The following is a 25,946-nucleotide window of genomic DNA, read 5'->3' as shown; positions in this document are numbered from 1 at the left end:
CAATGACACAAACAGTGGGTACGGAAAGTTTTCAGACCCCCTTCAATTTTTCACTCTTTGTCATATTGCAGCCATTTGTTAAAATAATTTATGTTCATTTCTTTTCCTTATTAATGTGCACACAGCACCCCATATTGGCAAAAAAAAAACAACGTAATTTTAAATTTTAATTTTGGCTGATTTATTAAAAAAGAAAAACTGAAATATCACACAGCCATAAGTATTCAGACCCTTAGCTGTGAGACTCATTTAACTCGGGTGCTGTCCATTTCTTCTGATCATCCTTAAAATAGTTCTTCACCTTCATTGAAGTACAGCTGTGTTTGATTATACTGATTGGACTTGATTAGGAAAGCCACCAACCTGTCAATGTAAGACCATACAGCTCAAAGTGCATGACAGAGCAAATGACAATCATGAGGTCAAAGGAACTGCCTGAAGAGCTCACAGACAGAATTGTCGCAAAGTACAGATCTGGCCAAGGTTACAAAAATATTTCTGCTGCACTTAAGGTTCCTAAGAGCACAGTGGCCTCCATAATCCATCTAAAAAAAACACCTGAAGGACTCCAAGATGGTGAGAAATAAGATTGTCTGGTCTGATGAGACCAAGATAGAAATTGTTGGCCTTAATTCTAAGTGGCATGTGTGGAGAAAACCAGGGACTGCTCATCCCCTGTCCAATACAGTCCCAACAGTGAAGCATGGTGGTGGCTGCATCATGCTATGGGGGTGTTTTTCAGCTGGAGGGATAGGGAGACTGGTTCCAATCGAAGAAAAGATGAATGTGGTCAAGTACACGGATATCCTGGACGAAAACCTTCCCCAGAGTGCTCAGATGCTCAGACTGGGCCGGAGGTTCACCTTAAAAAAAGACAATGACCCTAACCACACAGCTAAAATACCGAAGGACTGGCTTTAGAACAACTCTATGACTGTTTCTGAATGACGCATGCCAGAGCCCTGACCTAAACCCAACTAAGCATCTCTGGAATGACTTGAAAATGGCTGTCCACCAACTTTCCCCATCCAACCTGACAGAACTGGAGAGGATCTGCAAGGAGGAATGGCAGATGATCCCCAAATCCAGGTGCATCATTCCCAAAAAGACTCATGGCTGTATTCGCTCAAAAGAGTGCTTCTACTAAATACTGAGCAAAGGATCTGAATACTTATGTCTGTGTTATATTTCAGTTTTTCTTTTTTAAGAAATCTGCTAAAATTTCAACAATTATGTTTTTTTCTGTCAATATAAGGTGCTGGTTGTACATTCATGTAGAAAAAAACGAACTTAAATGATTTTAGCAAATGGCTGCAATATAAAAAAAAAAAAGAGTGAAAATTTTAAGGGGGTCTGGATACTTTCCGTACCCAGTGTATGGGCAATTTAAGAGTCTTCAATTAACCTAACGTGCATGTTTGTGATGTGGCAGGAACATGGAGTGCGGGGAGAAAACATACAAACCCCATAGAGGAAGGAGTGGAGATCTGAACACAGAACCTCAGAACTGTGAGGCAGACATTCGTAACCACCAAAATTGTGCCCTCAGAAATCTTAGTACAACAGACCTTTTTCATACCTGTTGTAGGTATGTGTGTCATTTGTGTGCAGGACTCTTTCAGCAGTTCCTGTTGTTTCGACAGTCTTATGCATGAGTTAAAGAATAGTAGACACTATATCATTGTGGACATTGTAGGGATGATGTAGGGACTGACGGACATTGAAATATTAGAACGGAGGATGTTTTTGGGTTTTATGTTTTTATGTTAAAAACATCATTGTGGATGTTGTGGGGGAATGTTGGTACAGTGTCTCACAGAAATGAATACACCCCTCATATTTTTGTAAATATTTTATTATATGTTTTCATGGGACAACACTGAAGAAATTATACTTTTGCTACAACTAAACACACAGCCGTTAATGTCTCACCACTGACAACAAAAGTGAGTACACCCCTACGTGAAAATGTCCACATTGGGCCTAATTAGCCATTTTCACTCCCGTGTTACTATTTTTTTTATGATCTATTAAACGTTTAGACTTTGCTTAACTTAAAATGGCCTCTCAACAGTAAATATTCCCAGATTTCCGTAGTCCTACATGAAAGCAGACTGATTAGCTTTGTGTTAAATCAAAAGAAGATGTTTGAAAACATCTGATTTTACTTTGGAAAATAATTATCAACATTTCTGCCGATTTTCTGGTGTTACAGACATAACAAATAAGTGAATCATCATCAATTTGTGTTTGTGCACTGTCTGCACTGTCAATTTGAAATAATGTCCCATTTCTGAATAAAGGGATGGAAATTTAAAAAAAATGTTTTGATCCGATTCATTGATTAATAAAAAAATAAAAATAATTGTGAGATTAATCAATTGTCAAAATAATCATTATTTGCACCCCTACATGAATTACTGGAACCATGCCCTGTGATCTGATGAGATAGGATAAAGGTACAGGTATTTGGTTCAGATGGTGTCAAACGAGTGTGGCAGCAACCAGGTGAGGAGTACAGAAACAAATGTGTCTTGCCTTCAGTCAAGCATGGTGGCGGGAGTGTCATGGTCTGGGGCTGTATGAGTTTTGACAGAACTGGGGAGGTGCAGTTCACTGACGGAACCATGAATGCTGACATGTACTATGAAATACTGAAGCACAGCATGGTCCCCTCCCTTCAGAAAATGGAACGCACCTCCAAGACAACCACTGACTTGTTAAAGAAGCTAAGGGTAAAGGTGATGGACTGGCCAAGCATGTTTTCCAGACCTAAAAACTATTGAGCATCTGTAGAGGCATTGTCAAATGGAAGGTGGAGGGGTATAAGGTGTCTAGCATGAACCAGATCCAAGATATCATGGAGAAGTGGAAGAGGATTCATGTGGCAACCTGTGAAGCTCCAGTGAAGTCAATTTCAAAGACAGTTAACCCAGTACTTGAAAATAATGGTGGCCAAACAAAATTTTGACACTTTGGGCACACTTTGGACATTTTCACTGAGAAGTGTACTCACACCAGACAATAATAGCTGTGTGTTGAGTTATTTTGAGGCAACAGGTAATTTACATTGCAGTGTGTACCCTGACTACATTGCAGCAAAATTTTATTTCTTTAGGGCTATCCTATGAAAAGAAATATTTACAAAAATGTGAGGGGCATACTCACTTTTATGAGATATGTTGTAGAACATTAAAGGGATGTTGTAATTGATGTTATAGGGTCATGGGTGAGCTGGAGCCTACTCCAGTGGACTTTGGGTGAGAGGTGTGGTGCACCTTGGACTGGTCGCAACCAACTGCAGAGCTAAAACAAATATGTACAGTGGGTATGGAAAGTTTTCAGACCCCCTTAAATTTTTCACTTTGTTATATTGCAACCATTTGTTAAAATCATTTAAGTTCATTTTTTTCCTCACACACAGCACCCCATATTGACAGAAACAAACTGAATTGTTGAAATTTTTGCTGATTTATTAAAAAAGAAAAACTGAAATATCACACAGCCATAAGTATTCAGACCCTTTGCTCAGTATGTAATAGAAGCAACCTTTTGAACTAATACAGCCATGAGGCTTTTTGGGAATGATGCAACAAGTTTTTCACACCTTGATTTGGGGATCCTCTGCCATTCCTCCTTGCAGATCCTCTCCAGTTCTGTCAGGTTGGATGGTGAACGTTGGGGGACAGCCATTTTCAGGGCTTTCCAGAGATGCTCAATCAGGTTTAAGTCAGGGCCCTGGCTGGGCCATTCAAAAACAGTCATGGAGTTGTTCTGATGTCACTACTTCTGTATTTTAGCTTGGTGCTTAGGGTCATTGTCTTTTTTGAAGGTGAACCTTCGGCCCAGTCTGAGGTTCTGAGCACTCTGGAGAGGGGTTTTGTCCAGGATATCCCTGTATTTGGCTGCATTCATCTTTTCTTCGATTGCAACCAGTCTCCCTGTCCCTGCAGCTGAAAAACACCCCCACAGCATGATGCTGCCACCACCATGCTTCACTGTTAGGACTGTATTGGACAGGTGATGAGCAGTGCCTGGTTTTCTCCACACATGCCACTTAGAATTAAGGCCAAAAATTTCTATCTTGGTCTCATCAGACCAGAGAATCTTATTTTTCACCATCTTGGAGTCCTTCAGTTGTTTTTTTTTAGCAAACTCCATGCAGGCTTTCATGCGTCTCGCACTGACGAGAGGCTTCTGTCGGGCCACTCTGCCGTAAAGCCCGAACTGGTGGAGGGCTGCAGTGATGGTTGACTTTCTAGAACTTTCTCCCATCTCCGGACTGCATCGCTGGACCTCAGCCACAGAGATCTTTGGGTTCTTCTTTACCTCTCTCACCAAGGCTCTTCTCCCCCGATTGCTCAGTTTGGCAGGACGCCCAGCTCTAGGAAGGGTTCTGATCGTCCCAAGCGTCTTCCATTTCAGGATTATGGAGGCCACTGTGGTCTTAGGAACCTTAAGTGCAGCAGAAATAGTTTTGTAACCTTGGCCAGATCTGTGCCTTCCCACAATTCTGTCTCTGAGCTCTTCAGGCAGTTCCTTTGACCTCATGATTCTCATTTGCTCTTACATGCACTGTGAGCTGTAAGGTCTTATATAGACAGGGGTGTGGCTTTCCTAATCAAGTCCAATCAGTATAATCAAACACAGCTGGACTCCAATGTAGGTGTAGAACCATTTTAAGGATGATCAGAAGAAATGGACAGCACCCGACTTAAATATATGAGTCTCACAGCAAAGGGTCTGAATACTTATGGCTGTGTGATATTTCTGTTTTTCTTTTTGAATAAATCAACAAAAATTCCAACAATTACGTTTTCTTCTGTAGATGTGGGGTGCTGTGTGTACATTAACACATTCAGTGCCACTGACTGGTTTAGAAGTCAAATATCCATGTTAAGGGGAGGGCTGGCACTGAATGAGTTAATGAGGAAAAAAATTAACTTAAATTATTTTAACAAATGACTGCAATATAACAGAGAGAAACATTTAAGGGGGTCTGAAACTTTTCTGTACCCACTGTATATATAAAATAAAATATTGGAGGGGCATCGTAGAGATGTTTTCGGAAGCCATAGTAGATGTTGAGCGGTTGTCATTGTGGCCATTAGGAGGACAATCTTGCTACAGGCATTGTATTGTAATTATAGTAGCTTCTTACCTTCCATTCTCCCTTCTTCTTCACCTTCTTGATGACATCATTCATAATTTCTGCAACAGAAAGGTAAGAAGCCTCTAAATTGAATACACTATATACTATACTCTCCAGTGGGAAAATCATTAAAGACAACATGTACCAACTACATTGACAATACTGTTCTTGTCATTGAAAATTACACTGAATGTTGGGCTAATGGAAAAAACATTGACACCCTTCAAAGATAACTAACTACAGCTCGCTATAAAATCCTGAATTGCACATGGAGCCATAATGTCAGAATAATAGCATGTACGACTCAAACAAGGTTAATAACCACAATCCAATGACAGGTCTCAAAAGTCATGTAACAAGACTTAAACTGACCTGATTCGTTTGCGTACCATCTCTCTTGTACAAGGATAAATTTATTTAGAGTCATCAGTCTAGGAACAGGATGCAATGTCACTGTGATCATAATACCCTTCAAGCCCTTGCTACAACATGATAAGAGGATCACAGATGTATTGAATTATTATCTATTATATAAGATATTTCAATATATCTGCGTTTCTACACATCTGATATATTTCTGAGAGTTGATTGGTTCATATTAGATCAAGTCGAGAAGATGGCAGCGACAAATAGAGAAAGTGCAAGAAGGGAAAAACAGGATTTGGCAGAGTCTGGGCGAGAGCCCTCTGTGAGTCACAGGAACTGTAGCTGACCTCCTGTGGGAGAGGTGATCCTGGAATAGTGCCAACACAGTACAGGATAATTCTCACTAAAACGACATGGAGGGTGTTAACCTGCAGTATACGCACAACAGTGGAAGGCCACACAAAGCAAAATAAAAACAAACACTGACCCACAACGAAAGTCTCTGCTAGGCACTTTTTTGTTTCTAAAAATTTTACTTATATTCCAAGAAGCAGTGGCTCTAGTACCACAGGATGAGACGCTTCCATAAAGACAGGGGCCACCCGTCACTTGTTCCCTTTTCCTCCATGTATCTTTACACTTTGCATTTGAGTATTTTATTTATATAGTCTCAATGATAAAGGTTGCAAACAACTATCAGTAAAATCAAATATTGTAAAAAACGTACTTAGATTCCATACTACTGAGGAAGAATAAAAGCTGATTGCATCTTTCACTATGCCCACTATTTTTAACTACTCTGGAACATCTTGTTTGGGTTCCTAGTGAAAATAAACATACTGTATGTTATTGACAAAGAAGTCGGGCAGAGTCAGCATTGAACTTAAGCAAATTATGTTATAATAGAAGTAGAACACACATTTTCACAGGGAGTTAGAGGCCAAGCATCTGGACTCGCCATTAGGAGACAATAATGTGATTTGTACCCTCTGATGTCCAGATAGTAGTTGGAAAAATACAGGAAAGCACCAGTCCCACAGAGGGGAAGGGACCTAATCAAACACAGTGAAACAGCTGTGTCAACCAAACACACACACACAAAAGCCTCATATTTTCTATCCCGTCCAGTTTAACAGGATACATATCCTCGCAGTTGAATCTTGAAAGAAATAAATTGAGGGCATAAGAGTTAAGAAAAATGTATCATTACATACAGAGGCCACAAGGTTCTCCTCCCGTCACGGACTTTCACCTTCAAGAGAGGATGTGACAGTGCTGATATTAAAAACATAACCAGAAACCTCCAGATAAAATATGGGTATATTTCATTACATTTTACATCAGGACAGTCATCTGTGACGTGATTTGGAAATTAGTTGAAAAGTATTTGACACCTGTTTTGTTAAAAAATCCTTGATAGATTAGAGACCATGGTCCTCAGTCGGAAAAGGGTGGCGTGCCCTCTCCAGGTCGGGGATGAGATCCTGCCCCAAGTGGAGGCGTTCAAGTATCTTGGGGTCTTGTTCACGAGTGAGGGAAGTATGGAACGGGAGATCGACAGGCGGATCGGTGAATCATCTGTAGTGATGCGGACTTTGTATCGGTCTGTTGTGGTAAAGAAGGAGCTAAGCCGAAAGGTGAAGCTCTCAATTTACCGGTCGATCTACGTTCCTTCCCTTAAAAAAAAAAAAAAAGAACATGATCTCGGATATAAGCGGCCAAAATGAGTTTCCTCCACAGGGTGTCCGGGCTCTCCCTTAGTGATAGGGTGAGAAGCTCGGTCATCCGGGAGGATCTCAGAGTAGAGTCGCTGCTCCTCCTCATCGAGAGGAGCCAGATGAGGTGGCTGGGGCATCTGATTCTGATGCCTCCCGGACACTTCCCTGGTGAGGTGTTCCGGGTACGTCCCACCGGGAGGAGACCCCAGGGAGGACCCAGGACACGCTGGAGAGACTACGTCATTCGGCTGGCCTGGGAACGCCTCGGGATCCCCCCCGGAAGAGCTGGATGAAGTGGCTGGGGAGAGGGAAGTCTGGGGGTACCTCCTAAAGCTACTGCCCCCGCGGCCCGACCCCGGATAAGCGGTAGAAAATGGATGGATGGATGGATAAGAGACAAATTATTTTCATAATAAAAGTGTAGCATGGTAGTTAGGGACAAAAACATAACCTTTGGGGGATTGTATGACAGTTTAAAAGGCCTTGAAACATACTACAATATTTTTTAGGAGGATTTTCAATCCCATCTATTTTCCGTACCGCTTAACCTTACGAGGGTCGCAAGGGTGCTAACCCTAATCCTAGTTGACTCTGGGCGAGAGATGGGGTACACCCTGAACTGGTCGCCAGCCAATCGCAGGGCACATATAAACAAACAATCATTTGTTCTCACATTCCCCACTACAGGCAATTTTAGAATTTTCAATTAACCTTCCATGCATGTTTTTGGGATGTGGGAGGAAACAGGAGTACCCAGAGAAAACCAACGCAGACACAGGGAGAAAATGCAAACTCTACATAGGTGAGGCCGGACTTGGACCCGGTCCTCAGAACTATGAGGCAGATGCGCAAACCAGTCGCCAATTTTCTGTACCGCTTATCCTCACTATTAATAATCCCCGTGGGAAGAAACCCTGGAGCCTTTCCCCAATATTCCCAGACTGATCCTTGTCTACTGCTTGGTTAAACCACGTTAGACGAGTATGGCTGTAAATCTGTTGCATAACACATAATTAAAGTAACCAAAATGATCACAAGTTGTAGCTTGATAGAAGCCCAGTAAAAAGTTCGGCAAACTTTTCTGGATGGATAAGAGAAGCCTTTCTCATGGCACTGTACTGATGAAAGAAGGGAGCTATTGTGTACAGAGCATTGTTCGGAGTCATGCAATATACAGTATGTATTAATTGTTGTGTGAACTTTGTAAAATCTGTTCAAAATATGCAAACGCTACATACATACCAATCCCCATCGCTTTTATAATTTAAAACTCTAAATTGTTCATTAGTATGAATGTGAGTGTGAGTGGTTATTTGTCTATATGTGGCCTTTGATTGACTGGCGACCAGTACAGGGTATACTGTACCTCTCCCAACTATGACCCTAATGACAACAAGCAGTACATATATGGGGGAAAAAATGGATGGATGGACTATTAAATATAATCTGGAGCAACTAGCTAAACATCCAATAATACAACTGGTAGATGGTCCAGATAAAATCCAGAGTGTTGTTCTTTGGAAGCATCCTAAAATATCAGCAACAAATATACCTCAGCTCCTTGTTTACTTTTGACAATTTTTTGTAACGCAAGTACGGGTCTATAAATACAATGAACTGTAAAAAAGCTCAGTTCAGTTGCACTATTCATTGTGCATCAGAAGTTTGCAATTTAAAAAAAACACTTTTGCATATATTTGTTCAAATAGTCATTATGACTTGACAGCAGTACATGATAGTACATGATAAACATGATCAGTGAAAACGTAAGCCATTCCTGGCCCCATCGGTGTGCCTCTAATATGATATAGCGTACAAGAAACCACTTTGACCGAGGAAAAACAAACAATCCAAAAGGCGTGGCTTACGAGGGGTCAGTCATTTGTCGCACACTCTTTGGCCCACCCCTGCAGCCCGACAATAAAACTATAATAGGTTTAAGGATTCATTAAGGGCCGGCACTGCGCTCCGTGGCCAACTTCAAAATAAAAGTCAGAAATGCCATTTCTGTCCAGCGTAGTAATATATTGAAGCTTTATTTTGAAGTTGGCCCTCTCAGCACGTTACCGGAGAGACGGCGTGTCACGGTAAGACACTATTAACAATCGTCCTTGACAATTCACTATATTGATGACGGAGATTTTCAAATGAAAAGTCGATGCTTGCAGCCTAATGTTATTGCGTTTTATGCATAAACTGCATTTGCATCTATAAAGTTGCAATTTGTGATTGTACTTTGTAACACCCTATTTATTTATTTAGCCCTTGGTAAAGTAGAATGTTTTGAATTTATTTCTTTGTATTATCATCTATCATTTATCCTTATTTAAAGATTCATTTTGCACTGAAAACTGTTTACATATTTTTTGTTGAAAAGAAGTGCAATAAAAGTAAGGATTTTCCCTAACATGAGGAATAATAGTGATTAATAATCGTGATTACAATGTTGATCAAAATAATCGTGATTATTATTTGGGCCAAAATCGTGCAGCCCAACTGTCAAGACATAATGACTGTTTCAACAAACATAAGAAAACGCAATTTTCCCCCCTTTAAATCCTTTTCCCTTTTTTCACAAAATACACAAACAATGGAATCAAATCATCCCCTTCTTTATCTTTGTCACATTTCCTACATTTGATTGTTTTGTCAAGGAAGAACAAAAGCATGCAGGTAGTGGACCCTTGTTCTCTTCTACAGTAAATGAGTACATTGTTAACTATACAGTTGAAATTGAGGGGGATGGTGATTGGTGAGCTAAGAAGAGTGGGAGGAGGGGGATGCCTGCCAGCTCTGACGCAGCACTCTTCCTCAGCACACGAGTGAGGGATTTCATTATAATTACAATACACCTGTAGAAGCCTGTTTTAGAACTAGCTCTTTGTCAAGCAGGCCTTCATGCTCTGTAACCACGGCGACTGTGGACCTGTGTGTGTGCAGTATATTTATTGTGCCTGCGTGATTCACAGAGGGTCGAGGGCTGCAGGCACTGCAGCAGACACCGAAGGCAGACGAGTGTGATGCTGTGTTTCCGTGATGTTTCCAAGGTCATTTTACATCTTCATAATACTGTATTGTGTGCAACACTGTGTGTCCTTCCTTGCTTCACCTTCCCGCTCTTCTGCACTCTAAAGAGCTTCAAGGAAGTTTTACCAAGTATACAGCTGAACCTCAACTTCCTTGGGATTTTGGGATCATATGATGGTTTGTTTCAGTCAGGATATTTTAGCTATCTTACCAAACCCATTATGTTCGCCTGCATTTCCAACCGCAGATGCCTGAAAGTGTGTCTATTTAAACACTGCCGAACTAGTTGTGATATGAACTTGATGGACCAGGAATATAAAGCAATCATCCAGTGCAGGATTTGTGCATGCAAGAGCAGCCCAGTAGAGGGCAAGGAAGGTTTTTTTTTAATCTATATCAGTAAATCTCCTAGCCAATCAAGAAAGCAAGGTAATGATAATTGTGAAAAGGTTTGACTTAAAAATAAATTTTAAAAATAGGGATGTTCAATGCCACTCTTTTCAGACTGATACAAGTATGAGTATTCATACTTGAGTACTCACAGATATTGAGTCCCAATATCCCTTATACTTTTGATGCATAAACTTTCAGTCAACACAATGACAGATAATTGGGAACAAAGACCTTTATTTGTGACGCACGTTATGATTCGCTGAAACTGCCACAGTGTTACGCTAACTACTGGCAAGGAAAGATTACTCTGTCAGATTGTTTTGCCTTAAGTATCGATGGCTGGTATCGGCAACCTTCTCGAGTACCCGATACCTTGAAATAAGGGCGGTATCGGCCTGATACTGATACTTGGTATCAGTACTCGCCCATGTCTACTTAAAAATGAAATAATAAAATACAAAAATATAATCCTCATATAGCAATATTTTAAATATTAATTAGTTTATAACAACTCCTGTAATATCTCAGGTCACAGATGAAGTAGCGAGAATTGGTCTTTTTCAGCTATAGGTTGTACAGCAATTATGATTTAGGACTGCAGTTCCACCTGATCTGTATATCTGAAAAGCAAATCTAAAAAAATATAATAATAATAGCTATATCTTGTAGCACATGCTGAGTGATGGGATTCTGGAAACTTAGCCTCGTTTTCCTTCTGCTCTCTCATATCGAGTCATGAAAACGGAGCCTGTGGTGCTGCACACTGCCCATCCCCCGCGCCCATCTTCTACATCTATTGCTGCAGAGAGGACCCACGATGGTTCTTCAGCCCTCCCTCACTCTCTTTACCACTCCCCGCATCCCCCTCCACCAATCCCAGCCAAGCTTCACTTCAGCCAAACAAAGCGCAGGTGTCAGCTACTGCTTCCTAGGCCCAGCTACTACCTACTATAGTTGTTGGAAGTGTTTTTCAGTGTTCTGAAACAGATTCTAAGAGGATGCAGGACCTGGCTTGACTTAATTGCACAACTGTGTAAGTGCTAGTTACAAAGCCTTAGTAAATACAATATTCGAAGCATATAAGATATTGGAGGTGTTTGGCCATGATTCTCACAGGAGGTTCTTTCCAAAAATATGTATGATATTGCAAAAGAAAAGGCCACTGGTAAAAACTACATGCATATGATGATATCCTGTTGAAATGGCACAAAATATAATGACTTTTGCACTGTGTTTCAGATTTATTCTGCTATCAGTAAACTGATCACAAGGCTTCCCGTACAGTAGACCGTTTTACATGCATTTTATTTGTGGAATTATATTTCTAATTCATAGTCAGTGTTATGAGATTTAGGGGAAAAACACATTTTCACTCCTATATATAGCTTGCTGAAGTCCAAGATAGTGTGTGATAGGAACAGGATGCGGGCTGCATATTTACTTAAGGACAAATTATAGAGCACAAACTATAGCACAAAGCATGATTTAAGAAAATGAAAAATACAGTTATTGCGTTGTCATAAAATTACATCACTGTGCTGCAAAATGTGATTTTCAGCTTTAAGCACCAAAAACCATGAGCATGAATTATGTCAAATGGTGTTAGCATCATTTGAAATAATCCTGACTTTCCACTTGAAAGGGCACTTAAGAATATGACAGGCACACATATAAATGGCCAAGTAAATTACTGTAAAAACATCTGACAAGAAGGGTGTCATTGCAGGCCTGGCCTGGCAAGACAACCGATACTTGCATCCAGTTGGCCCAAGAGGAGGATGAAGCTGCGCCTCCATATTTAGGCCTGCATCAGCAACACACACAGAAACTAACGGAGCATCCTCTCCGGAATAAATATTCTAAATTGTCACTGGTGGTGCAAAGATGCTCAGATTCGCCTTGAACAAAGATGAGATGCATGGAAAATGTCGTGGTTCTTTCTGGATGGAATCTGGTAGATAATGCGGACTGCGGACACTCTCTTGCATTGCGGCCATTAAAGGCAATTTAATGGTCCTGGATATCTTCCGCCATGAACGTGTAATACAGCAGATTGAAGCTTGTATCAGCCTTTGGGCGTCTAGTGTATTTTACGCATTTGGCGCATCCTCCATCAAGGGTGAGGCACTGCCGAAAGCACAAACCTCTGAGATCCACTTCCAATAACATAGTAATCAAAAGCATTCAAATTGCTCATAGTCTATATTATTAGCCAATCAATACGCAAGAAGCTCGTTTTCTTCGCCAGACCTATATCACCGTCTATACGGTAATGTGATGCAACTATAGTATCCCTGAACTAAATGTTGATTAAGGCTAAACGAGCGTAGTACATTTGCCCCCAAGCAATTGTCCATCATGCCAGAGGAGGAGTTCTACATTAGTCATCAGTGAGTTATCGCTGATCCTTCAAGCCAAATTGACATTGGCGCATACAGCGCGCAGTCGGAGAACCGAGACTCTGCGGGTTCCCTCCATCACTTGCACTGCTGTGCTTCACTAGACAGCATTTCATAGGAGACGTCAGCTGCGTCCTCATCCTGCGCAATCCAGTCGATTGCAAACAACAAATACATTTTACACTCACAGCGCTGCGCCGCAGAGGCTCATTGAGGCTAATTCGCGATAATAAAATGAAGATTCTTACTCTCTCCGACCACCGCCTTTAATCCGATAGGTGCCATGATGGTGCCGAGTGTAGGGTCGAGTGCGTCCTCGCTCTAGTTTTCCTCCTCCTCCACCTCCCCCCATCACTGCGGAGGAGGGAGACGTCACACCGTATCCTTCCGCCATTGGGGCGCTTGAATAGCCGTAAACGATGCCTTTCATTTGAGGAACTTAGAATTGAAAATATGGAAAAGATATACCCGTCGTTAGATACACACACAGTGTGGGGACAACTACTAGTCAGACACAGTGCTTCGATGCGACCTAGTCACTCTACAGGTGTGCTTAATTGTCTTACTAGTGCCGGCAAAGCGCCTACTAGTACATGGAAAATTCAGCGCTGCTGTACAACTTGAAAAAAACAAAATAACAGTGGCACTTAAAACTACAGTATTGCCTTCACCGGTGCGCTTGTAATATACAAGAGCGTCCACATGGGGGCAGCATGTATCTCTCCGCATTAACATCACACTCCGTGAAGAAAAACCTGCGGACAAAGCCGCACATCTTTCATAGCGAAACAATACAATACACACAATACATTATGCTACCCGGCGATGTAATGGTTCAAAATGAAGCAAAAATGTCAGGTGTGTTTGAAATTACATTTCCTAAAGTGTATGGAAAGCCAGACACACGGTGAATGACATGTTTAAAACGTCATATACGTCATATGGGATAGGCCCCAAATACACGAGTCGGCCTTCATCTTCCAACAATGATAGTAGAGTTAATACTCAATAGTATCGAGTGTTGTGTTGGAACCTCGCAGCTCGTGGCCACACCCAAATCAGGGCCGCCTGAACACGTTGGACCAGTGACGACTTCCAGAAGGTGTGTCCCGACTTTCGGAAGAAACAACCGTCCGCCTCCTCCTCCTCCTCCTCCCCGCCTGCCGCCAGGGTGTTGTCACTTCTTCTTCTAGTGCTCGGAACAAAACCTTAGCGCACACACGGCAGCAGCGTCGTGGCCTTGCGACTCTCCAGAGGAAACCTTTAAGCTTCCCCCTTCTGGTTGAGGTCGAATAATTGCGTTGCTACTGGGACTCTCGTCACACTCGACCCGGAATTTACACGCCTGTTAACCGGTTGGGTCTTTGGTGGTTGTCCTACGGCCATGGGGGACGTGGTTTCCTCTCACCTGGATGAAGGCAAGCGGGAGATGATTACAGGTATGAGGGGAGGGAGTGTCTCAACTACACCCTCTAATTTGGCACAAAGCCTCAACAATAACGACATTTTATACGAGTCACTTCCATTGTATTTGCTAGCAATAAATCGTTGCTCATGGTTGTACAGTAAATCCCGTATGCAATGCCAATAGATTATCTGTCTTTCGATGTCAAATGCTCCTTTCAATTATTTGTCTTTGGACTGTTTAGCCACGTTGAATATTTCAATATTTCTGCTGATATGATCATATCCCAAAAGTCCACAATAACAACAATCAGTAGTTGACAGGGGTGTAGCCTTAATTGCTTTCCAGCAAGTGTCACAACTTTCCATATGTCTTATTGGTGCAAAAAAGCATCACAGTTTATCATAGTGGACTGTTCTACTCAAGCTTACTTAAGAGGTCCTGCTTGCCCAGTCTGCTGTGGGCCTTCTTCCCAGACATAATAAGTAGGTTTCCCAAAGGGGAGCATGTTTGGATAAATTGGTAGTGGCTGCTATTTGAGTCTCAAGATTGTTCCAACCTCCCACTGTGGGTCGTACATTCTGTGGGATTTATTGCAACCAGGCATAGAAGAAACTGAGTGGAGTAGAGGTCGGAATCTTGACTCATAATGTTCTTCTCTGGAAGAGAGGGAGGTTGGCAATAAAGGTTATAAACAAGTAGTGAAAAGTGGAGAACGTTTTATGATTGGGCTCAGTAGAGGACATTTGCTTTAAGTCCACATTGGACATGAAAGCCAGATGGTCCTTATAAGATAACAACATATATTAAAAGTCTTGTTTCTTCACGCTTCTGATCTGTATGACTAAACAACACTACAAAAGATATTTTCTTTGTCACTTTGCATGCAATTTGGAATTGTGTATAGTGGCAATTGAATAGAAAATGATGATGGGAGCCGTCTGCATTTTAAATAGGCTCTATTTCTTGGAAAGTACAGTCCAGTTGGCTTTCTCACTATGTGCTTTTTATTTTTCATCCTGTGGCAATGCACTAAACAATGTACACATGCATAATCCAACTTTTTTTTCCTAATTGATATGCACGTCTAGGTATTCATCAGCTGAAGTAACACATAGATCAAGAGAAATGTTCAGATTAGTTCTGGTTATTTGTTACTAGGCAGAATTTGTGAAACAATGCTTTGTGCCTCAAAGCCAATGAAAAATGGGCATATGCCAGTCATATACCTCCTCGGCTGTTTCAAAGGCAAACTAGGGGCTTACAGTTGGCTACTGGTAGTCGTGCATATAGCTGACTTTCACAGGGATGCCAAGGGCTTGTTTCTAGATAAATGGCCTTGTCACGATCTCTGCGACTGACTGAAGATCATACCAAGATATAGGCTGCTTTTTTGCGCTTCCACTACTGCAAAAACTGCAAAAACCACACTGCGTTGAATGCATCAGTCAGAACGAGACATGCTAACAAAAACAGTAGAGGAGAATGAGCATATGTATTTTCTTCTCAGCCTGTGGCTGTTGGTCACAATGTGGAGACAAATGTAATTTCAGAGGAGACTAAGTGCAGCAAAAAAAACAGACTTTCAAATTTGAGGATGTGGAGTATATACAGCTGCAATAAACTTAATTTACGTAATCTCTAGCCACGCATCATCAAATGTTTACAATGACGACACTCGACCAATGAGCAACAAGCAGTGTTATACCTCACCCATATCGTAACAAAATTTGCCGCTTGGAGGTACAAGAAATTGTACCTAGCAGTATATGCTTTGTCAATGGAAAAGCGACAATAGGAAGTGGATCAGTGTTCAGCCGATTAGGTACTGTCCACTGCAAAAGGTGCCTAAGCCACTTTAGCCCCTTGCAACCCGAAACACGAGAAGTGGTATAGAAAATGGATAAATGAGGCTTAGCATGCTGTGTATCCCTGCACAAAGAGGCAACAAGAACAGGAATTATGTTGGTTGAGTTAATTACTTAAAGGTCCCATTCCATCAGAATCCCCAATTTTCTACTGATTTATGCATAATGGATTTAAGTTTGACATCTATGCGGTTTGTCAATTGAATGCAATAGACTTTGAACACCATAAAGCTTGCGAAACGGGTGGGTTTCAAATGGCCGTCATTGTGACGTAGATTTGCCAATTAATATTCATCTAACAGTCAAATTCGTAGTTGCTGCACACCCACTCATCTCAGGAAAACTGGCTCAGTGACAACACAGCTTTGTCTTGTGCAAAGCTTAAAGCGATAGTATGTAACAATTTGTTTTGTTTAAAAAATTCATTTTCACTCACGCCACTTCAAGAGATGACAATGCTAATTAAGCCTATTGCTGATTCAGTCTTTCAGCTCTTGCTGTATTTTTTCAGTATTTTTATATATTTAATGGCTACCGTAGTCATTCCTGCACTGGCTCAACCTTTGGTGCACAGAAAATGACATTGCGGAAATGACGTTGCAGAAATGATGGCTTTTACAGAGGAGTCGGTGAAGCGCGGCCCCTTGTTATCCGTTTGTAAAAAGATATGTAAACATTATTTTTTTTTTTTTGTAGAATAGAATAATCATATGATTACTGTGTGAACAAAAAAAATTGCTGCTAACAATCTCAAAATGTCTTTCCCAGGACGTTTGTTTGTCTGTGTTTTATTTTGAAAATTGATTATGTTCAATAAAAATGGGGTGGAATCACGTTTTTCCAAGGACCCCTCAACTGCCCAACAAGGTGCCTAACAGAAAATACAATGCATGCACAAAACGCAGCAATAATAAGGAATGACTCAATCTGTCTGCATTTTACTGCCGGGGATATTTCTGTCTGCTATCACAAGCGCAGACAGGATCCGATGATAAAAGAAAACAGTCACAGCCGTCTGCAGCGAATGAAATCCACACATCTTTCCGAGGACCTCTTAGCAGCCCAACAACGTGCCTGATGTAAAACAAACAGTTTATATCGTCTGAGCAATGAATGCACAATATACAACAATTCTTTCACTTTTTCACTACTGAGCCAATACCGAGATTGCAGCCTTGAGTTTTGGTCGATATTGATATCAGTTTGATACGGTATTAGCAATAATCATACATACTTTACTTATTTTGTAGTATGAAATATTAGAAAAGGCTTGATCAAGTGATATTACTCAGACAGAGAACAGAAAGTGCCTGGGTGGGGTTAACTGCCTCAAACCGTGCAAATAAGTGATGAAGAAAATCAGGCAGGTTCGGTTCTGTGTTGGATGTCTGTGGGGAGTGAGGCTTCTAGTCAGATAGAGAGTTAAAGCCCTGCCACAGCCGCTGGGAGTCCCTTGTGTTGGGGAAGTGGCTGTGAAGTCTCTAGTATTATATCTTCACCTGCCAAACTCTGAAGAGTTGAGGAATAAATGGCTTAACTTAATTTGGGGAGAAATTCCTAAGCATTTCGGAACCAGAATTATCCTGTGTTCAGACACATTTAATGCTGGAAGTGCATTTCCGCATTTTGAGTGAGCGGCAAGGCGTCTGCCGCCAAGGCACGCAAAGCAATATAAAAGCAATGTGTTGTGTTTTACAGCAATACGTTAACTATATTTCTAATTGAAATGTAACTGTGGATTTAATAGTGAAGCTTGCGGTCACTATCGCCAAAATGTGCATGACCGATGAACGCTGTGCGCCCGTTACGTTAAAGTGATTAAATGGGAATGTAATACCAGCCTCACAAAATATTCTCTTCTTTTATTTCACCAAAATCCCCTCCCTTTGGGGATTTTGAGTTGCCAACTCTTATTTCCGCTCACATTCCCTGACAATCCAACACTTGGTGAATTCTATTTCACAATGATGGTAAGACCCCATATCGACCGTTGGTATGAACGTTTGGCAGCCGAGATATTGCCAGAGGCCAATCAGAGCAACAGCAAAGCTGTTTTCCATATTTAAATTGAGAATAACAGCGATCCAATTTGAGCAAATCTAATTTACATGTCAATATTAATGAGAAATCCAGCCATTTCAACTGCCGCGTGAAAAAGAATAGCTTGAAAAAGGGCATTCGTGTCATTTTCAATGCAAATTATCTGGCAAACCCGATATAAGAACATCAAAGATAATAAAAAACACAATTTTGATAACATGTCTTTGGAAAAATGCACAATTAAGCAGTAGGACAAGTTTAATATTGCACACATTAATTTCACATGTAAATCACTACTCTCCATTAGATGTAAAATACATAAAATACAAACATAGCACCATCTATCTGTTGGGGCGCTGGACCCCACAATGCAACTAGTTCTGGGCTTTCAAAAACAATGAACTCAATTGTATGCAGAATAATGGATTAAACGGTTTATGTATTGTATTTATAGCTACTACAAATCTAATTTGCAGTCCAGCGTTTGACGTCATCCATCTTTGATTAACACTGATTGACCAAGGGAACAAATGGGTAGGCACATGTTAATCTCATTTCAACCCTATCTGTCTTTTTTTTACTTTCATGAAACTATCTTACACTGAACACATCTGTCTCAGGTAACATCACATGACATAATTGTTGTTGTTGATGACAAACGGCTGTTGTCGTCTCTGAAAGCTGATCCATTCAGTCAAGCTATTCTTGCTGTAAGATGTTAACTGCTTGTCTCAATTGGATCATCTCACGGAAATGTGGGGGCGTGTACACAATTACAGTCCCCTCCAAAAAATATTGGAACGGCAGGGTCAATTCCTTTGTTTTTGTTGTATACTGAAGGCTTTTGGGTTTCAGATCAAAAGCTGCATATGAGACAAAATTCAGAATTCCAGCTTTTATTTCATGGTATTTACATTTAGATGTGTTCAACAACTCAGGACAGCACACCTTTTGTTTGAAGCCACCCACTTTTCAAGTGAGAAAAAGTATTGGAACAGGCATTATTAAATTAACTTAAAGTGAATAAATTTATTATTTGGTGGCATAACCTTACTTGCAATAACTGTATCAATTCTGTGACCCATTGACTTCACCAGACTGTTGCATTATTCATTTGAAATGCTTTTCCAGGCCTTCACTGGAGCCTCTTTCAGTTCTTGTTTGTTTCACGGTTTTTCTCCCTTCAGTCTCCTTTTCAGGAAGTCAAATGCATGCTCTATTGGGTTAAGGTTAGTTGATGGACTTGGCCAGTCTAAGAGCTTCCAGTTTTCCCCCCTGATGAAGTCCTTTGTTGTGTTGGGAGTGTGTTTTGGGTCATTGTCTTGTTGCAGGATGAAGCTTCTCCCGATTAGTTTGGATGCATATTTCTGTATCATACCAGACAAAATGGTTTTGTAGACTTCAGAATTCATTCTGCTACTACCATCATGAGTTACATCATCAAGTAAAGACGAGTGAGGCCATTCCAGAAGCGGCAGTGCAAGCCCAAGCCATGACATTACCTCCACGATGCTTCACACATGAGCTTGTGTGTTTTGGTTCATAAGCAGAACCTTTCTTTCGCCATACTTTGGCCTCTCCATCACTTTGGTAGAGGTTAATCTTGGTCTCATCAGTCCAGAAAACTTTATTCCAAAACCTTTGTGGCTCATCTCTGTACATCTTTAGAAAATGCCATCTGGCCTTCTGACTCTTTTTGCAGATGAGTGGTTTGGATCTTGTTGTATGGCCTGTATATGTTATGTATAGTTCTTCTCTCGAAGTCTTCTTCCAAAAGTGGATTTTGATACCTTCACCACCGCCCTGTGGAGGTTGGCAGTGATGTCACTGACTGTTATCGTTTGAGTGTTTTTTCACAGCTCTCATAATGTTTCTGTAATTGATGTCTGTTGCTCAGTACACCAGTAGTTTCTTTCTTTTTCATGACATTCCAAATTGTTGTATTGGCTACTGCCCAATGTTGCAATAGCTCTGATTGATTTTCCCTCTTCTCTCAGCTTCAAAATGGTTTGCTTTTCTCCCATAGACAGCTCTCTGGTCTTCATGTTTTCTTAACAGTAAAGGCAGTTTTCACAGGTGGAACCCAAAGCCAAAAACAAGCACGATCTAATTTTAAGCAATCAATCTAAAAGGCAACACCTGAGCAACTAGAAGCACCCATCAGTCACATGTTCCAATACTTTTGCTCACTTGAAAAGTAGGTGGGTTCAAACAAAAGGTGCTCTGTCCTGAATTATTTAACACATCTAGATATAAATACCATGAAATAAAAGCTGGAATTCTCAACTTTTGTCTCGTATTCTTTTGATCTGAAACCCAAAATGTCTTCAGTATACAACAAAAACAAAGGAATTGACTTTGCCGTTCCAATACTTTTGGTGGAGACTGTAGCTATGTTGGATTTTTTACATTTCACATTTAAAAAGACTGATAACTTAATATTTGGCCAGTGCCAGGGTCGATATGGAAAAACCTGCATTTTTATTCGTTTATATATTATTTTAAATTATTATTATTTTATTATACAGTTGCTTTGTTTCCGATTTATGAGTCTGCAGGTTTGATTACAGTTTGGAACTACAGTACAGTATTTTTCATTGCTGTTGTGTTCTTTTGTGAAAATCACTTTCTTGATTGTTCTGATTGGCTATAACGGCCTAAATGTTTTGGGGTTTTAACACGAATTATTCTGGCAGCCACTTGACAGCCTGCGAATGCGTTTCCACTTTAGTATTTTTAAATGTCATTGAAATGGACTGAATTTTTTATTTGTTTTTTTATGTTTTGCCACGGGTTGATGACTTAAAACTGATATAAATATATATATATATATATATAGATATATATATGTAAATTACGCATTCAAGGATGGAGAAGAGAAAAGAGCCGTTCTTTCCTCATATAAACCCTCGGCAATTTGACCCCTTCAACCACCATCACCACTCGCTTGTTACTCTTTGCTTAACTTTTGCAGTGACTATACATGTGGTGTGTACAGTGACTCCTTAGGGCACATGACTGTGTGGTCACTATGAAAATGTTACTGATTTTGTGTGTGTGTGCATGCGTGTCTTCCTGTTTTGTAGGGAGTATGTGATTTCTTAAACCCTTGCTGTCGAATCACATTCTCACAGGATGATCCTCCCATCATCCCACATAACACTTGCAACACACTCACATATGTTAGTTATAGAACAGTTGTATAACATTGTGATCAGAACTTTTCAATACCATAATTATGTCCAGAAAGTCAGGGTTACATGCGAAGTTATCAACAAACAAAAAATGTCCTTGTTTAATCCATCCACCTCATCTGGCTCCTCTCGTACTCGGAGGAGCAGCGGCTCTACTCTGTGATTCTCCTGGATGACTGAGCTTCTCACCCTATCTCTAAGGGAGAGACCGGACACCCTGCAGAGGAAACTAATTTCGGCCGCTTTTATCCGGGATCTTGTTCTTGCGGTCACGACCCACAGCTCATGACCATAGGTGAGGGTAGGAACGTAGATCTACCGGTAAATCGAGAGCTTCGCGTTTCGGCTTAGCTCCCTCTTTACCACAACGGATCGATACAAAGTCCGCATCACTGCAGACGCTGCACCGATCTGCCTGTCGATCTCCCGTTCCATTCTTCCCTCACTTGTGAACAAGACCCCAAGATACTTGAACTCCTCCACTTGGGGCAGGATCTCATCCCCGACCTGGAGAGGGCACCACCCTTTTCCGACTGAGGACCATGGTCTCAGATTTGGAGGTGCTGGTTCTCATCCCTAGCCGCTTCACACTCAGCTGCAAACTGCTCCAGTGAGAGTTGGAGGTCACGGCTTGATGAAGCCAACAGAACCACATCATCTGCAAAAAGCAGAGATGCAATACTGAGGCCACCAAACCGGACCCCCTCAAAGCCTCGGCTGCGCCTAGAAATTATGTCCATAAAAGTTATGAACAGAATCGGTGACAAAGGGCAGCCTTGGCTTAGTCCAACCCTCACCGGAAACGAGTCCGACTTACTGCTGGATATGCGGACAAAACTCTGACTCCGGTCGTACAGGGACCAAACAGCCCGTATCAGGGGGTTCGGTAACCCATACTCCCGAAGCACCCCCCACAGGACCCCACCAAGGGACATGGTCGAACGCCTACTCCAAGTCCACAAATCACATGTAGACTGGTTGGGAACTCCCATGCACCCTCGATGACCCTGCCAAGGGTGTAGAGCTGGTCCACTGTTCCACAGCCAGGATGAAAACCACACTCCTCCTTCCCGACAGACCCTCCTCTCCAGCACCCCTGAATAGACCTTACCAGGGAGGCTGAAGAGTGTGATCCCCCTGTAGTTGGAACACACCCACCACCACCCCAGTCTGCCAATCCAGAGGCACTGTCTGCGATGTCCACGCGATGTTGCAGAGGGGTGTTAACCAGGACAGCCATACAACATCCAGAGCCTTGAGGAACTCCGGGCGAATCTCATCCACCCCCAGGACCTTGCCACTGAGGAGCTTTTTAACCACCTCGGTGACCTCAATAGGTCACCGAGATAGGAGAGCCCGCCGAGATAGGAGAGCCCGCCTCAGAGAACCCAGACTCTGCTCCCTCACTGGAAGGCGTGTCGGTGGAATTGAGGAGGTCTTCGAAGTATTCTCTCCACCGGCTCACAATGTCCCGAGTCGAGGTCAGCAGCGCCCCATCCTCACTATACACAGTGTTGATGGTGCACTGCTTCCCCCTCTAGAGACGCCGGATGGTGGACCAGAATTTCCTCGAAGCCGTCCGGAAGTCTGCATGACCTCACAGAACTCCTCCCATGCCCGAGTTTTTGCTTCAGCAACCACCAAAGCTGCATTCCGCTTGGGCAGCCGGTAAACATCAGCTGCCTCAGGAGTCCCAAAGGCCAAAAAGGCCCGATAGGGCTCCTTCTTCAGCTTGGCGGCATCCCTCACGACAGGCACCAACCACCTTTCGGCCACAGCTCCGGTCGGCCGCCTCAGCAATGGAGGCGCGGAACATGGTCCACATGATCCCCCGGAACATGAGCAAAGTTCTGTCGGAGGTGGGAGTTGAAACTCCTTCTGAGAGGGGATCTCAGTTAATGTTGGTCCTTGGTTAATGTTGATTAATATACAAATGTGAAGAAGCAATACTAAACCAAGTGTGTTATGTTAGATTGCACATTCTGTCAAATCTAACATCTTACACAAAAACAGTTCACATAGGCTCACCATGCAGATCTCCATAATAGCTGCGACTTGTCAGATCAGATTGATCATACTGGGAACAGCACGGTCAGCATTAATCTTGGGTCAATTACAGTTTATTGTAGTTTCAATGGTAGTGTTCCAACTCTCATTAGCAAAGAGCTGACAGTTGTTCCTCATATGTTTGTGAAACACAGTGAGACTACATTAAGCGAAGATATGTAGAATTCCTACAATTTCTTCGGCTTCAAAATAAATATATATATATATATATATACACTATAATAAGGTGTCCTTTCCCATGCAGTGTAAAGACTCCTGCTCCAGTTTGTTTTTAATTATACTGTACTTTATATTGTAGTGATGTATCGACTGACCTGAACACCACTATTGATTTAGCATTAGGAGTCAGCATCCGTGCAAACATTTACTTTTCAGAATTGTGAGGAAATTATGATAACACAGTTGAAAACTTTTACATACTGATATCCAAGCTGTGGTTTAATAAAAGATATGCTGTGTTCAAAACATTTTGATGTTATGTAGCTTGAACTTTTGGACAGATTGTCGGTCGTACCATTTGTATTATTAGTTCCTGTCTTGCTAAAATTGCTGTTGGTTGTGATTTACAGTGAGAACATCATAACCCCCAAAAGAAAGCTGGTACTGTCGTTTATTCAATGTCCTCCCTATTGCCATCTGTGATTTCTCTTAATTGAAGTCTTTCTCAGTTTTTATGTCTTTTATGTTATTTGAATCTGACCACATTAGAATCATAGACAGTACTGTTGTTCAGCTGTATTAAAGTGTTAAGTGTGAGTAAGTTCCGGTATATTTATGGACAGTACACTGATAATTGTGAATGCATCTAGTAATTTGGCCTTCTGTGTCCTAGAAGTACCCGTAGTCAGTAGTGAACAGATGAAATCATAAAAAAAGAGGAAGAAAATTCAACAAAGCTCAGTGGCTTGATGGGGGAAAAAATGTAAACTCCTTACACACAAGACACCTGACTTGGAATAAAACAAATAAATTTGCCACTGACGGTTAATAAAGTTCATATCATTGATTCAAGCTAAATAAGTTCCTTCACTCATGAATAAATGTCTTTCCTGTGCTTCTTTCATAATCAGTCAAACACTTTCTGAAAAATTTATAGAGACTGAACGACACAAAATAAATTGTTGATTTTAGCTGCATGATATCGATGGGTTTAAGACACAGTGTTGGTTCCATGAACTGGAATGTTTTGCTTACTTTGGCGCAACAAGGCATCCACTGGAAAATACAGAGTTAATGCATTTTTGTACTTGACGCCTGGTGATGAAGCACAGACCTAGTGGATACTGCTGTCAAATTCTTTCCGGTTATGGGTATTCATTTTAAAAACAAGTTGTCCTAAAAGGATTAGGAAATCAGACCAGTGTACTAGCGTTTTTAGTGTTTTGATCTCGCCGGTAGACTGGCCTGCTTGAAATGATCAACACACACCCATCGCAACAAAAATAACCTTCAATTAAAGCTATTTTTGTATTTCTCACACTGTCTTCCAGTCTTCTTTGTTTTTGAAGATCCGCATTGTACTATGTATAGAGTACATGGTGCTTTTATTAAGTTTTGGTGTCACTGTTCTTTCTCCTCCACATTCTTCTCACATCAGTGATGCCTTGTCAGCGCTTTCCTTCCTGCTCTCCAACTTCAGGTCACCTCCCTTCTTCCTGTTGTCCCTTACATAAACGTATCACAGTCAACATTGTCTGCTGCTGACTCGGCCAAACACATCAACTCTTTTTTTCCTGCACTGGAACGTGGGAAACACGCACATCCCCTCCAGTAGTTTCTTGGATGGACTGTTGAGGAAAAATGCTTGAAGGCAGCAGTAGAACTGGGTCAAACAGTGGCAAGGTTTTGTGCAAGAATGGAAATTGTGATGGGCCTCTATTGATTAGTAGAAGGAGGTGCTACTTTGTCTCCAAATCTGTGCTGCAACTGACAATTGCTATTAGCATTTGGAAGATACACCAAAATTCCAAATCTGACTTGTGATCAAAAGTTAATAAATTTGTCTGTCTGTCATAATGAAGCTACACATTAAATTTTTTAAATTTAAATTTCATCCACATATGTGATCTTCTTGTATTTGTTTTTTAGCGTCAGAAGCCAGAAGCCAACAATTAATCAAATATGCATACTATTTATACAATAGTCGACATAATCATATAACCTCCCCTGTTGGCAGTAACTATAGTCAAATCATTATCAATTCTGACATTGCACAAATAACTATTTATATTGTAGTCAGCGGGCATAGTTTTGCAGTAAATCTTGACTTTTAATAAAGATGTAACGAAATAAAATTTATATAAATCGGACAACATGG

General features: G+C 41.3%; 2 protein-coding genes across 4 annotated transcripts in view; one reads left to right on the top strand and one right to left on the bottom strand.

The window, feature by feature from the left end:
• The window catches only part of stxbp1a (syntaxin binding protein 1a), a 46,344-nt gene extending 32,922 nt beyond the window's left edge, over window positions 1-13,422 (bottom strand). For all 3 annotated transcript variants that reach the window (XM_061698701.1, XM_061698700.1, XM_061698702.1), the window contains exons 1-2: window positions 13,304-13,422; window positions 5,162-5,211 (exon numbers count right to left, since the gene is read on the bottom strand). In XM_061698701.1, the coding sequence (XP_061554685.1) occupies window positions 5,162-5,211; window positions 13,304-13,340 (87 nt within the window). In that variant the 5' untranslated portion in view covers window positions 13,341-13,422. The remainder of the gene's footprint in view (window positions 1-5,161; window positions 5,212-13,303) is intronic.
• Window positions 13,423-14,194: 772 nt separating this feature from the next.
• niban2a (niban apoptosis regulator 2a) overlaps window positions 14,195-25,946 on the top strand; it is a 59,219-nt gene continuing 47,467 nt past the window's right edge. The window contains exon 1 of the mRNA XM_061699285.1: window positions 14,195-14,494. Within this exon, the coding sequence (XP_061555269.1) occupies window positions 14,440-14,494 (55 nt within the window). The 5' untranslated portion in view covers window positions 14,195-14,439. The remainder of the gene's footprint in view (window positions 14,495-25,946) is intronic.

Source organism: Phycodurus eques, chromosome 15 (assembly GCF_024500275.1).
Source record: "Phycodurus eques isolate BA_2022a chromosome 15, UOR_Pequ_1.1, whole genome shotgun sequence".
In the NCBI taxonomy this organism is placed as follows: Eukaryota; Metazoa; Chordata; class Actinopteri; order Syngnathiformes; family Syngnathidae; genus Phycodurus; species Phycodurus eques.
Note: the sequence above shows the minus strand (reverse complement) of the source record. Positions and strands in the feature narration are given on the sequence as shown.